The 14,898-nt window shown below is 42.6% G+C and overlaps 1 protein-coding gene across 1 annotated transcript; it reads left to right on the top strand.

Moving 5' to 3' along the window:
* The first annotated feature begins 107 nt into the window (after positions 1–107).
* Positions 108–4,061, top strand: LOC116892237 (zinc finger protein 260-like). The gene is made up of 2 exons (XM_032893809.1): positions 108–359; positions 1,606–4,061. Exons 1-2 carry the CDS (start codon positions 299–301, stop codon positions 3,903–3,905), a joined length of 2,361 nt encoding a protein of 786 aa, XP_032749700.1. The 5' UTR covers positions 108–298; the 3' UTR covers positions 3,906–4,061.
* Positions 4,062–14,898: the final 10,837 nt, after the last annotated feature.

Consider the following 14,898-nt stretch of genomic DNA (forward strand, 5'->3'; position numbering starts at 1 on the left):
CTCTCTCCCTCTTTTCCTCCCTCTTTCTCTTCCTTCCTCTCTGTGTACCTGTGTGTGTGCATACATGTGTGTGCGTGCTTGCTCGCATGCATGTGTATTTACTGAATTTGTCCTGATGCTTTATTCTTTTATTCACCTACTAATATTAATTATACAAAATAGAGTGTTGACTTGGTTTTCCCAATGAGGCAGTGCAAAGCTTCATTGGATCATCTCTAAAGACAAGAAACTACCTAAAAATCCAATATTCTCTTGATTAACAGGGTATTCCATTCCCAGCCCCGGAGTCATCTTTAGGATGGAAAAGGGAAAGGAGGCCCGGGCAGGAAAGGCTGAATTCCCAGGCCAGGGATGTCAAGGTGAGCCATTGTTTCCAGGTGGGCCTTTGTCAGTTTGTCCGTTTGTCAGTTGTCTCACCAAGTGGTGATCACCAGTGGTGGTCACCTTTAGGTTGTTTCCTCCTTGGAGTTTTTATTTTTATAATAAATACAGTCTATTTATTGTTGATGTGAGGCAATGTGAGACTTTCTGAAAGGTGAGTTTGTGGGATGAGCTTGTCTGTCCATGGAGAGGAATAAACTTAAGTGGACTAACTCAGGCATTTTCTTTTTATGATGACCAGTTACATTCCCATGTATGCGTGCAGAAGAATTTTTATTTGCACATCTTGTTTGTGAACAGCTGACATTGGTCAAGTTGATTAATATACTCTTCAAGTAATAGAGAAAGGACTGGGTATACTTTGTGTGTTCTAATAACTGACTTTTGAATTAGTGTATTGTCTTTTGGGTTCTTACTGTCAAATGTGTGGTATCTATATATGTTTTGCTGTCCGTGTTTGTCTCTGAATTTATTGATTTTCTTTCCTGGACTGTTTCATTTTTTTTTCCACTTAGTTGTGGCACCTTAGGCCTTATGTTCCTCTTCTCATTCTGTGATAGGTATTCATTAAAGGCTCTGTTCATTTTGAACATGCAGTTCTCATTGTTGTCTTAAGATACATTTCTTAGGGCTGGAGAGATGGCTCAGCGATTAAGAGCACTGAGTGCTCTTCCAGAGGTCCTGAGTTCAAATCCCAGCAACCACATGGTGGCTCACAACCATCTGTAATGAGATCTGATGCCCTCTTCTGGTGTGTCTGAAGACAGCCACAGTGTACTTATATATAATAAATGAATAAATCTTTAAAAAAAGAAAAGATACATTTCTTAGTCCTTGACCTTACAGACTCTCCTGCCTTATTTAGATGTGAGGACAGTTCCTTTTAAGATGGTTCCCTTCCTTCATTTTTGGAGATCAGAAATTGGGATCCACATTATTCAAATCAGAAAGGCTTTTTGTCTGGCTAGTCATTTTTCTCTCTTCTGGGCTTCTGAAATATTTTCTCTTGGTACTTTATTTTGTTATTTTTGGAATCCCTATTTGTTTCCTTTTTGAATCCACAAGTTTTTTTTTTTTTTTTTCTACTTGTTTTTAATTGTTAGCACCGTCAGCATCATTAGTACCTGGGCTTAGGTATTAATGTTCAGTCTCAGTCCATCTGTATGATTGGTTCATCCTCCATTCTATTCACTCTGCTATTCCTTCATCTCTTTCTGTTTGTAGAAAAATCAGGAACTGATACCTCGCCACAGAAAGTGTCTGAGAAAGCTTCCGTTCATAGCAATATGGCAAGTGAAGTCACAAGAGATGGCTCATGGTGTTCTCTTTTACAAGAACTATGGCAGGGTGCTGACATTACAAAGAGAGGTCAACAAAACCAGATTCTACCTTTCCCTCCTGTTTCTTTCCTCAAGAAAACTCTGAGCAAAAATAGTGGTCATGACTATCAAAAGCCTGGGGAAACCATCCCTTTGGGATCCTACCTTATTTCAACACAAGAGGGTCTTCCACAATATTGCTCACTTCCAAAAAGTCTGGATCTAAGCCTAGGAGCAGATGGTCCGAATGAAAGGGATCGGCTCATTGACATTGTTGCATCAAGTCAGCTTCTTATGCCAGGCTCTTGTAATGCTGACCGTGTGGTTCCTCATGGAGGAGAGGCATACAGAAGTACTGGGAATGGAGACGTTCTCAGCCACAAACAACCACTGATCTATGGGAACCATTTTCAGGAGAAAGCAGATCAAGGTTCTCAGTGTCAGGAGGTACTCTATGCCATATCTTTGCATAAACCTGAGATCACTCTCACTGTGGACAGACCGATTGCTTCCTACAGTGGTGGGAAGGTTTTCCTTTATGTGTCGGATTCATTGAGCCATCCATTCCAGCTGAAGGTGAACCATCTAGTTCACACTGGAGGGGACCCTTACAAGTGCAGCAGCTGTGAGGAATCGTTTTGTACTGAGGCTGCACTCCAACAGCACGAGCAAATTCACACAGAAGAGAAACCATATGTGTGTACTCTGTGTGGGAAAGCATTTAGTGATGGGTCAGCTTTCTATGAACATGAATTGATTCACAAGAATCACACACCTTTTATCTGTGACATTTGTGGGAAGGCCTTCTTACGCAAGTCAGAGTTGACATCCCATAAACAAAGTCACAGCGGAGAGAAGCCTTACAAATGCAATGACTGTGGGAAGTCATTTAAATTTCCATCCCAGCTGAAGGTGCACCGTCAGATTCATACAGGTGAGAAGCCTTACGAATGCCGTGAGTGTGGAAAGTCATTCAGTAAAACAGCCAAACTCAAGGTGCATCAGAGAATTCACACAGGGGAGAAGCCTTATGTGTGTTCTCAGTGTGGAAAGGCCTTCAATCAGAAATCAATACTAGACCGGCATGAAAAGCTTCACCCTGGGGAGAAGCCTTACAAATGCAGTGACTGTGGGAAGTCATTCAATTATCCATCCCAACTGAAGGTGCATTGCCATAGTCACACAGGGGAGAAGCCTTATAAATGCCATGAGTGTGGGAAGTCATTTAATTTCCCATGTGAACTCAAGGTGCATTATCAGAACCACACGGGAGAGAAGCCTTACAAATGCCGTGAATGTTGGAAACTGTTCAGCAAAATGTCCCAACTGAAGGCACATTATCGAGTTCACACAGGAGAGAGACCTTATAAATGCAGCCACTGTGGAAAAGCCTTCTCTACTAAGGAACAAGTCCAAGAGCATGAGAGAATCCACACAGGAGAGAAACCCTTTGTGTGCACTGAATGTGGAAAAGCCTTCAGTAGCAGGTCATCTTTTCGTAAACACCAGTTAATTCACACTAAAGAGAAACCTTTTGTCTCTCAGAAATGTGAGACAGGCCTCCAGGAGTCTACTTTGACACCCCATCAGCAACTTCATATTGGTGAGAAGCCTTACAAATGCCCTGACTGTGGGAAGTTGTTTAATTATCCATCCCAATTGAAGTCACATTATCAAATCCACACAGGAGAGAAGCCTTGTAAATGCCCTGACTGTGGGAAATCATTTAGTAAAACATCTCAACTGAAGGCACATTCTCGAATACACACAGGGGAGAGACCTTACGTGTGTTCTGTGTGTGGGAAGGCCTTCAAACAGTTGTCAACATTGAGTAGACATGAAAAAATTCACATGGTGGAAAAGCCTTACAAATGTAATTTCTGTGGGAAGTCATTTTGCTCTCCATCTGAGCTAAAGGTGCATCTTCTAATTCACACGGGGGAGAGACCTTACAAATGCAACAGCTGTTGGAAAGCCTTTTGTACTAAGGTTCAACTCCAAGAGCATGAGCGAATTCACACAGGAGAGAGACCTTACGTGTGCACTCATTGTGGGAAAGCCTTTAGAAGCAGGTCAGTTTTCTCTAAACATAAGTTGATCCACAGGAAGGAAACACCTTTTATCTGTGAGAGATGTGGGAAAGTGTTCTTACAGAAGTCAGAGTTGACATCTCATCTACAAACTCACATTGAAGACAAGCCTTAAGGAATGTCAAGATTGGAAAATTGTTTAGTCAGATACACAACTGAGTGTGCACCATCAAATTCACATGGTGAATAAGCCTTCCAAATGCAGCAACTAGGAATGTCTTGGCTTCTAATGCTCAGCTCCAACGGTATAAATAAATGAATTCACTCAGGAGACACCTTTGTGCTCTGAATGTGGAAAAGTCTTCAGTAACACATTAACTTCATAGGCATTGAATGTCTCATTCTAGCATGAGACCATTGTCTCTCACAGTGTGGGTCAGATTTGGCATATTGTAGAGGAACTCATTGAAGAGTAGGCTTTGAAATGCCATGACTTGGAAATCATTTCTGTATCAGATTAGTCCCATCATCAGTTCATAGGTGGGGATGCCCTAAGTGTTCTGAAGGAAGGAAGGAAGGTCCATAACAGGTCCAAATTCAGCATGTATATTACATGACTCATACCACAAGTAGTTTTTTTATAGGTGCTGTTTGTTCTACATAACAGGTTTTACTGAGAAATGAATTCCTAGCTTATCAGCATATCCCAAAATGAAATTTCTTTAATGAAGTTCATTTTATGGCAAATCTAATTGCACATCACCTGATTAATATTACAGAAAACATTTATTTGTTTATTGATTGGTTTTTTTTTTTTTTCTTTTCTTTTTTTCGGAGCTGGGGACCGAACCCAGGGCCTTGCGCTTGCTAGGCAAGCGCTCTACCACTGAGCTAAATCCCCAATCCCTGTTTATTGATTGTTTAGACAGCAAACATGCATGAGGAATGTCACAAATTGGTAATGATAAGCATACATGTTTATATTTGTCTTGTTAAACATGAATTTCATTTCACATTCACTTTGACTAATTTTAGAAGTGTTTTTGTAGAATGTAATATAAGATAAATTTTACTAAAGTATTGGAAAATTTAAGGTAATTTAAGTCATTAAAATATAAAGTCATAATTAAGTCATTAAGATATTCCATTTGTTGTGGGAGTTCAGTAAAACCCTTAAGTGCCAGCCATGGGAATAGTAGGGTGGTTTTATAAATGGGCATTGTATGTATGTATGAACTATATAAATGTATGTAAGTATATATACACATGTGCCTGTATTTAGTCAATGCCTATATGGACTTGTATGTAATCTTGAAATTTCATGGTGTTTTCTATAGAATTAACTGCAAAAAAGAAAGCAGTAGTTTATTATTAAAAAGTACATTCATTTATCATATATACACACATACATGCTGCTAGGTATATGTGGCTGTCAGATAAGTAAATCAGTAAGTCAGTGATCTCACACCATGTGGATCTTGGGCATTGCATTTGGATTTGTCAGACTTGGTGACAGTCACCTTTATCCACTGAGCCATCTTGCCCTGTAGCTATTATTATTTTTATTTAACAGTTTCTATATTGAGCTTCCACCATCTTTTTTTTTTTTATTATTATTATATGGATGTCTTTGAATAAATGAGATCTAGGGCATTCACTGTTCATATTGCTTTTCTCTTTTGAAATTAGCTCAGGTCTAAGCAGCTTTTTCTTTCTACCTATAACGCGCGCGCGCGCGCGCGCGCGCGCGTGTGTGTGTGTGTGTGTGTGTGTGTGTGTGTGTGTGTGTGTGTGTGTGTTAATATTGGAACCAACCGTTCAGTCATATTTTCAAAAGTTCTTTGTGTGTGAATGCTGGTATTGTGGGCCATGGAGGTCAAAGGACAACTTTCAAGAGTCTGTTTTCTCCTATCTGTGGATATAGAATCTCTTGTTTCTGACACTGCATTGCATGATCCAGGATAGTTGTTTTGTGAGCTTCCAGAAGATGTTGTCCTTTCTCCACCATCTATCCATCTCGCTATAGGAGTGCTTTAAATCCAGATGTACACCACAGCATCTGGCTTGTGGGAATTGAATTTAGGTTTTAAGGCTTTACCCCACTGGGCCATCTTACCAATTCTTCATATGTGTTCGTGCAAGATATACACCAGGAGTCAACAAATCATGGATATTGTATAAATGTGGCCTATGAATTTTTTAATGCAAAGTTTGTAGGCTAGAAAGATGGCTCAGTTTGTCAAGCATGAGGACCTGTTTGTATCCTCAAGACAGATAAAAAGCTGAGCAAAGTGGTGTGCCTGGAAACTCAGTGCTGGGGTGCGGTGGGGGAGTGAGACAGTAGGATGCACAGAACTTGCTATCACCCAACCTAGTGAGATTGGTTTATTTCAAGTTCAGTGAGAAACTTTATTTCAAAAAATAGGATGTAGAGCTGGTGAGATGACTCAGCAGTTAGGTGTGCTCACAACCACCTAAAACAGGGCATGTGATGTCCTCTTCTGGTCTTCTTCACAAGCTCCTGCACACGTGTAGCATACATTTCATGCAGAAATACTCACATACACATAAGTAATAATAAAGATGTTGAAAAGAATAGGTTGTAGAATGAGTAAGGAAGGCACCATTGTTGGCCTGTGGCCTACACATGCATGTGTACACGTGAGCACACACACACAAAACCACACAGGGAAAATGAAACCCATAAAAATAAAAGATTTTGTTTGGATATAATTTCACTTGTATATGTATTTAAAAATTTATGTGTTTTATTTTGTGGTACAGTTTCAGGGAACATTGAGAGAGGTCTGGGGGACAGGCCTCGTCAAATCCTGAATTCATAGTGGAGATCCACAGGCCATGAGTTTCCAAGATTACAGAGTCCTTGGTTTCTTCTGTCTTCCGTTATCATCTGGGGTATTCAGGTGGATGCTTATTTCTTATATGCACCTCTCCCTCCCCCAAACAGCAGATGGCAAACTTTTCTTCTAGAAAGCTGCATCTTCCTGCATACCTTCTTCAGGTTGTGCATGGTAACTCCTTTGTTCCTTCCCTCCAAGGCTCTATGCTTATATCCCTCTTGGTTTCTTGCTCAACCACCCTTACCCCTGCCCCTTTCCCAGCAGGAATCTAATCATTTGGTTTTGTTTGTTTGCTTTTTTGCCATAGTAGACTGAAGAATCTGGAGGGTAAATGGGAGATTAGCTTTGGAATTGATGATCTGAGGGTAAAATGGGGTTTCTTGGGGCATGTTCATAGCTTTGTGAAAATGTCTTTAGCTTTACAGCTAAGAGGTGAGTAACTTATTTAGTGTGAGGCCCTTGAAGTCAAACTGAGGGATCGTGAGTATAACTGAATTTCCACGGGAACAGCTTCTATTATAATGTGAAGAAAAGCCTAGATTAGAGCCCTGTTGCCTGTTGATAATCTTAGCGCAAACATTTGCTTCCTATTTCTCCACAACCTTTTCTGTTATGTGCAGTGGATACCATGATAGAGAATGTCCTCTGATATGATCTGAAAAAAAAACACCCGCCTCCCAGCTCCCAAGCTTACCTGGCACACCCTTGAATAATTCTAAGAATTTAGCATATCACAGTAATGTCATGGGCTCATCCCTGGATATATTGGGAAACTATTCTCAGTTGCTAAGTGTGGTACAGGCAAACACCCCTCCAGATAGCCTAGAGAAGCAGAGAGAGTTGGAAGCTCACAGTATTCAGATGACAAGTGGGCCAGGATCTCCAGTGTTGATGTGGAAAACCCACATCTTTTACCTTAAAGGGAATAAGAGATAGTTTATTCTAGAACCAAATTTGAATGACAATGGCCTGGGAACACAGATTGGAGTTACTCCAAATTCTATGTTCAAGTGTGGAGGCAAGCTTCACAAAGTTTTGTAGTTTGTAGAACAAAGAAAGTCATCATTGAGGCAATTTAAAATATATTGTACACCAGAAAGGTGGTCACAGCAAGGTGGAGGGATGTCTCCTATAGGTCTCAGGTGCTATCTGATGACATTCTTAGCCTTTGGATAGGTGGGATCTAGTGGTCTGCTAAATTAATAAGTACCAAAGTAGGTTTTATCTTATTAACCACAGGAGGTATGTTCTGACACAGGCGAGCATGGAATGGCTATTCCAGGGGCTAAAGCTAGCCTTAGAGGGGAGTGGAGGGATGACTCAGCAGTTAAAGACACTGGCTGCTTTTTCAGAGGACCAGGTTCAACTTCCAGCACTCATGTGGCAGCTCACAGCCATCTTTATAATTCCTGTTCCAAGGGATTTGACACCCTCTTCTGACTGCTGCATGTACTTGCTGCCTGGACACACTTACAAGCAAAGCAAACATAAAGTAATAGTAAATATAAAAACAAAAATGAGTCAAAGGTAATGTGGTTAGCCCATGCACCTACAGCATCCCAGCTTTCCCACAGCATTACACCTCCAATCAGTCTTTGTGATAACTGCTGCTTCCTAGGAGTTACTACACCAAGGACCATTTCCTGTTGAGTGTTAGATTCCCCTTCTCTTTATTTGAGAGTTTTCTATTTTGACCCTTGTTATCTCTTACCTTAAGATAGTATCTTCACCTCTCAGACTTGCATGTATATCTTCAGACCATTGGAACAACCTTTTGCCTCCTCCTCTATCAAAAAGGTCTTCAACCCTTCCTTTGAAATTTACCTCACTCGTTTACACTTTAAACCGAGAGGGAGGTTTTGGTTTGTTTTCCCCCTCTACCTGTAAGGGCTTTCCCCAGGCCTATTCCTTGACTCACTCCGGTGACCATGGTCTAAAACCCTCATATTAATAGGTATGGTTAGGTACCTGGAAAGGCAAGACTTTGTTTGATAAGATTCCATTACTGAAGTTTTCTCTCTCTGTATGCAATGGGGTGTAGTCAAGAAACTGTCAACAGGTTCACTCCATTATTGTCAGGGGCAAAGAAAAGCAGAGGGAAAAAGTGGGGAGTCGCCAGGGCTACAGGAGCAGAGAAGATAGCAATATTGATGGAAGAGTCTGCCAGTTATAAGGGGTTATGGTGTGGTGAGAGGAGGGCAGGTTAGCTGGAACAGCCTAGAACTAGTGTGGAGCTCTTATCTGTTGGAAGTCTGTTAATAGAGAACTAGATGTCCTCTCTGGAGACTTGGGGACTATAGGAATGGGTACAAAGTAATGGCTTTTTCTGGCAAACAAACCTACTTTACAAGGTTTTTGAGGAGTGCCGAATGTTTACCAGGTCGAAGTCCTGCCTTAGCTAAGTCATTTAGTGGGATTGGGACCTGAAGACGTGTGAGGGAAAAGATATCACAAGTGTAGGGATTGTGGGTATCCTGCATAGTACCCCAGGAATCCACACTGTAGCTTGTCCCCATTGAACAATTTTTACCCGGGGTGGACATCAATGCCCAGTATGGTTCTCAGCAGCAAAGGATACTTTGTTTCCCCATTTGCTAGGTGGTTGCTCTAGCCTTTTCGAAAACCCCTACTTAGAAAACCTTATTCATATGGTAGGATGAGAAACCTATCCTTGAAGATGCAGTTTGAAGGCAGTTGAATTAAACTTCATATAATCCTTTAGGGCTCGGCCCACCTGATACATCCGGTCTTCTAATTGGCCTTGCATACACAACAGGGACAGTCAGAATGAGAGGATGGCCCTAAACCCTGAATGCCATGAGCCTGTGTTGGGATGACAGGCCTGTCTTACCATACCTGGTTTATATGGTGCGAGGATGGATAGGTGGAATGAAGGGCTTCATACATGCCCGGCTGGCACTCTACCAATTGACTTATATCCCCAGCTCTAGCTTTCACTCTGCTAAGCCAGTAAAGTAGTGATTAAGATGTGTCACCAGCTCAGCACTGTTCTAAGACTAGGGCATGTTCCCAGATCACTTGGACTCATTCTGACTGGTCTTCAACTACCACATAGCCCCTAGTATTTTTCACAGCTCAGTAGTCGCCCGCTGCTGTCATATGTCCTGGATTGTATTGTGACTGCCTTGCCAATCAGGTTAACAGTTTTCTGAGGAGGGCAGGGTTTTAATACCCATTCATTTTCAGGTCCCATATTTAAAAAAGAAACAAACAAAAAACGAGTGGTTTGTCTGTTATGTAGGTGTACCACATGCATGCAATGCCTGCAGAGGCCAGAAGGGGGTGCCAGACTCCTGCCAGATGGCTGTGAACTGCCCTGTGGGTGCTAGGAACTGGGTCTTCTGAAAAAGCAGCCAGTGCTAAGTGTGGAAAGATGAGTGTAGACTAATGTTCATCCCAGTAAACTGCTACTCATCCCTTATGAGCCATCATGTCTGCTCCTTGTGGGGAATATTCTCCAAATCCTCTATTTTGACCTCATTTGATCCCTGGAATCTCTGCCCGTGCCACCTGAAAGCCCTTTAAGAACAGGACTGTGCTGACTCATCTCTGGGTCTCCAGCATCACCCAGCCAGGGCTTTTGTGTATAGCAAAACACATAGCATAACAGCTATCATCTACATCAGAGCTTCTGTCACTTGCAAGAAAGCCCCAAAATTAGATTGGTTAATTATTGATATATATATATTTCTCCATCTTTATTAACTTGGGTATTTCTTATTTACATTTCGATTGTTATTCCCTTTCTCGGTTTCCGGGCCAACATCCCCCTAGTCCCTCCCCCTCCCCTTCTACATGGGTGTTCCCCTCCCCATCCTCCCTATTGATGTTCCCTTATACAGCCAAGGTGACACATGCTTTTAATCCTAGCACTTGGGAGAAAGAGGCAGGCAGTCTATGCTGGTCTACATAGTTTCAGACCAAGGATATGTGGTGAGATTGTCTCAAAACCGAATTAGAAATGAAGAGATGGATAAAGGTCATGGGGCCTCATCTGAGATTCCAGCTAGTCTCTCCCACATTTCCTGTCTAATTGTATGTAATCCTGCCCTAATTGCACATAGCTTGGTGAGGGAGGTTAACTGAAGGGAAGACCCCCATCTTTGCAGCTATGGGGAACTTGTCAGTACTGCTGGAGTGAGACTCACTATGATACAGATAGTTTGGATCGCATACATACCTGTATGAATCATTTTCCTGCTCTGTAAATAAATCCAATAAATTCCTTGGGTTTCCAAAAATTGACTTTGGTAGAATGGTACTTTGGTTTGTCAGTGGGGCCTTATAAGGCCATGGTTGGGAGTTAGGAGGTGGTAAGATGTTTGTTTGTGTCGCTCTAGTTTGCTAACATATCTGTTGCAGTGATATTCACAATGATCAAAACCAATTTGGTGGTGTGGTGTGGTTGGGTTATGTGGCTATAGTCCATCATCCAAAAAGTGAGACAGGAACTGAGAAGCAGAGACCATGGTAGAAGAGTACTTACTTGTTTGCTTCTCCTAGCTGGCTCAGCCACTTTTCTTTTGCAGCCTGAGACAGTGGGCTAGGCCCTTCTGATTAATTAGCAAGCAAGATCATGCCCCACCAGCAGACCAATCTGATGAAAGCAATTCTTCAATTGAGATGCGTCTTCCTGGGCTACTCTAGTTTATGTCAAGTTGACAAAAACTAACAAGCTCAGAGGTTAACATTGATTGAGACAATTTGATGGGATCTGGAATCAACTGAGGGACTTCCTTCTGGATGGATCTGGTGAGCACACTTCCAGGGAAGGATGGTCTGGGATAGGGGAGAATACCTTCCCTAGAATGGGCAGCGTCTTCTGTCTGGTGGCCAGGTACAAAGCGGTCTTGCTGCTTAGTGTGTTTGTCTTTGGCTGACATCAGACTCCAGCTTCTTCAACCTTACAGAACGGACTGAAGACCAGCAGCTCTCCAGGAATCTTCCAGGCCTCCCCGGTAGGACCTGGGGACTGCCATGGGATCCCATTTTATAGACTGAGAAGCTACTGAATCCTCAGTCTCTCTAGTGTGCAGATGGCTGTTGTTAGACTACCCATTCCTTGTTCAACTCATTCTAGTAAATCTTGTTATAATGTGTATACATTCTGCCAATTCTGTTCCTTTGAAAACCCTAATAGAAAAGACAGACAAGAAGATAGATCATTTTAGGTAGGGCTATCAATCAATAAATAAAATTTATCAATAAAAAGGGTAATGGAGCAGAGTAGAGTAGAGAGGCTTAATACTTTTTTTTTTTTTTTTTTTTTGCTAAGGGGGTCCGGGGGAGGTAAAATTTGACCGGGAACTTGGGGGAGAGGGGGTATGCAGTAAAAAAGACCCTGCTGGGGGAAGGGGGAATGGTGGAATGTTGATCAAGGGTAAATCATTTTTTTAAAGACAGTTTTAAGATTTATTTATTTATCATATATAAGTACACTGTGGCTGTCTTCAGACACACCAGAAGAGGGCATCAGATCCCATTACAGATGGTTGTGAGCCACCGTGTGGTTGGTGGGAATTGAACTCAGGACCTCTGGAAGAGCAGTCAGTGCTCTTAACCACTGAGCCATCTCTCCAGCCCCCTCAAGGTTCAATCTTGAAGCTGGATCTGGATCTTGCTCAGGGAGTGTTTAAAAGGCTATTCTACAGCAGAAGTTTAAACCGGGAGAGATTTTGCCTCCCAGGTTGCATTTGGCATTGTCTCAAGACATTGTTTTTAAAGTCATTGGTGTGTGTGGTGTGGTGTGGTGTGGTGTGGTGTGGTGTGGGTGTGGTGTGGTGGTGTATGTGTGGTGTGGTATGTGTGGTGTGGTGTGTGGTGTGGTGTGGTGTGGTGTGGTGTGTGGTGTGGTGTGTGGTGTGGTGTGGTGTGGTGTGGTGTGGTGTGTGGTGTGGTGTGTGGTGTGGTGTGGTGTGGTGTGTCATGACACAGCATAGTGTGGTAGTGGCTCAGCAATATAGAGTGGTATTTGTAGAGCAATTGCTCTTGAGGTAAAGCATCCCATCTTGGAGGGAAGCTCAGAATGTGCTAAAGAGAGGGGAAACATTTAACTTCCTCTAGGGAAGTTTGTTAAAATTCAGGAAGCTGGCACTAGAGAGATGGCTCAGCTCTTAAGAGAAGGCACTGCTTTTCGGCAAGGACCCCAGTTCAGTCCCCAGCGCCCACGTCAGTAGGCTCCAGCTGACTGGCTGTAGCTCAAGCTCTGTGGGATCCAATGATTCTGGCCTCCAGAGCGCCCATGTGAACATATCCTCTCCTTCCATAATTTTAAAATAAATCTTAGAAAAAAAATTGCAAGAAATAAACTCAGTAGCTTCAAGAAGTACCAGAAACTGACCAAATGCACCAGGCCTCTCCAGTCCCCCATGTACAAGAAAGATACTGAGACCAGCCTAGCTGCCCGGAAGAGACAGAGGCCTCAGAGCTGACTGTAAATTATGCAGAGAGGGCGCTCTGTCACCCAGGCTGAGGTGGGCTTCGGTGATGTAGCTCCCTTGGAGTCTTATGAGTAACCTCTCATCCATTTTCCTGTAAGCAACCCCGATGAACTTGTTGGTTCACTAAGTTGGACTTTGGTGGTTCATTTCCTCTCTTGGGTGAGCGGACATTCATTCCAGTTTACCAAGGGAAAGTATGACGAAGCACTGCTTTTGTTTGTAACCCAAGTTCAGTTACTGGCACCCCTGTCAGGTGGCTTATAACCCTATAACTTCTATTTCCAAGGCATCTGACGTCCTCCACTGTCTCCCACATGTATGCAAGTCATGTGCCTGGTCATGTACACCTTTAACCCCAGCATTTGGGAGGCAGAGACAGGTGCCTCTCTGAATTTGGGACCAGTCTGGTTTATATAGTGAGTTCCAGGGCAGGCAGGGCTCCAAATAGTCAGAAAACTAATAATCATAATTTAGAATTTTTAAAGATTTATAATTTGTGTGTGTGTGTGTGTATGTATGTATGTATGTATGTATGTATGTATGTATGTATGTATGTACAGGCACCTGAAGAGGCCAGAAGAGAGCATTGGATACCTTCAAACTGGAGTGACAGATTGTCCACCATGTAACTTCTCAAAAAACAGCAAGTAGTCTTAACAGCTAAGCCATTTCTCTAGATCTCATTTATTTATTTACTTTTTTTGTTATGTATGTATGTATGTGTATGTATGTATGTGTGTATGTATGTTTGTGTGTATATGTATGTATGTGTATATGTATGTGTGTGTATGTATGTTTGTGTGTGTATGTATGTGTGCGTATGTATGTATGTGTGTGTATGTATGTATGTGTATATGTATGTATGTGTGTGTATGTGTGCGTATGTATGTATGTGTGTATATGTATATATGTGTGTGTATGTATGTGTTTGTGTGTATGTATGTATGTATGTATGTTTGGGGGCTTATTATGGAGATCAGAGGATAGAGTTGGTTCTTTTACCATATGAGTTTCGGGATCAAATTCTAGTTGTCATGGTGGACAGCAAGCATCTTTATCTAATGAACCGTATGACTAGCCCAAGCCATTGTTGGTTGACTTTTCGGACAGAGGTTGCTACTGATAACTTGTGGGTAGAACCTAGAGATACACTTTTCATTTCACTTTTCACAAGATGGCTTCTACCACCCCAGTCCATAATATCAGGGGTACGCACAGTGACTAACTGCTGTGGGGGCTGGAGAGACAGCTCAGAGGCTAAGAGGACACACCAGTCTCGTTGAGGATCTAAGTTTTGTTCCCAGCATGTACATCAAGTGGCTCACAGTCACCTGTAACTCCTGTAGTTCAGGAGGATCAGATGCTCTTTCTGACACACACGTGCACACACAGAGGCCCATGCACAAATCTCCAGAGTTTCGGGTCCTTAGGGTTGCTTTTCTTAAGGTCTGGAGAGCTGGCTCAGCAGTTAAGAGAGCTTGCTGCTTATTTGTTGTGAAGCAGTTTCCTCTGAAATAAAGCTTTCCATCTTGGAGGGGTTAGGAAACAGGATGTACTAAAGGGAGGTGAAACATCCCACCGTGCAAGGAAGCTCGTTAAAACCCAGGAAGCTAGGACTGGAGAACCTGCTTGGCTGCTAAAAGAAGATACTGCTCCTGGTGGGGACCCGAGTTCAGTTTTCCCTGGCACTGGCGCCCATGAGCAAGTACCCACACCGTAAGTAAACAACACTGAGTCTCCAGGACGTCCTGGAAACTCACCAGATGCACCAGGTCTCTTCCTCCCCCTTCCTTAAGGATGGCCGAGGGACGCTCAGATCAGCCAAGCTGCTTGGGAAAGACGCCCC

This window comes from Rattus rattus, chromosome 2 (genome assembly GCF_011064425.1).
Source record: "Rattus rattus isolate New Zealand chromosome 2, Rrattus_CSIRO_v1, whole genome shotgun sequence".
NCBI classification, from domain to species: Eukaryota; Metazoa; Chordata; class Mammalia; order Rodentia; family Muridae; genus Rattus; species Rattus rattus.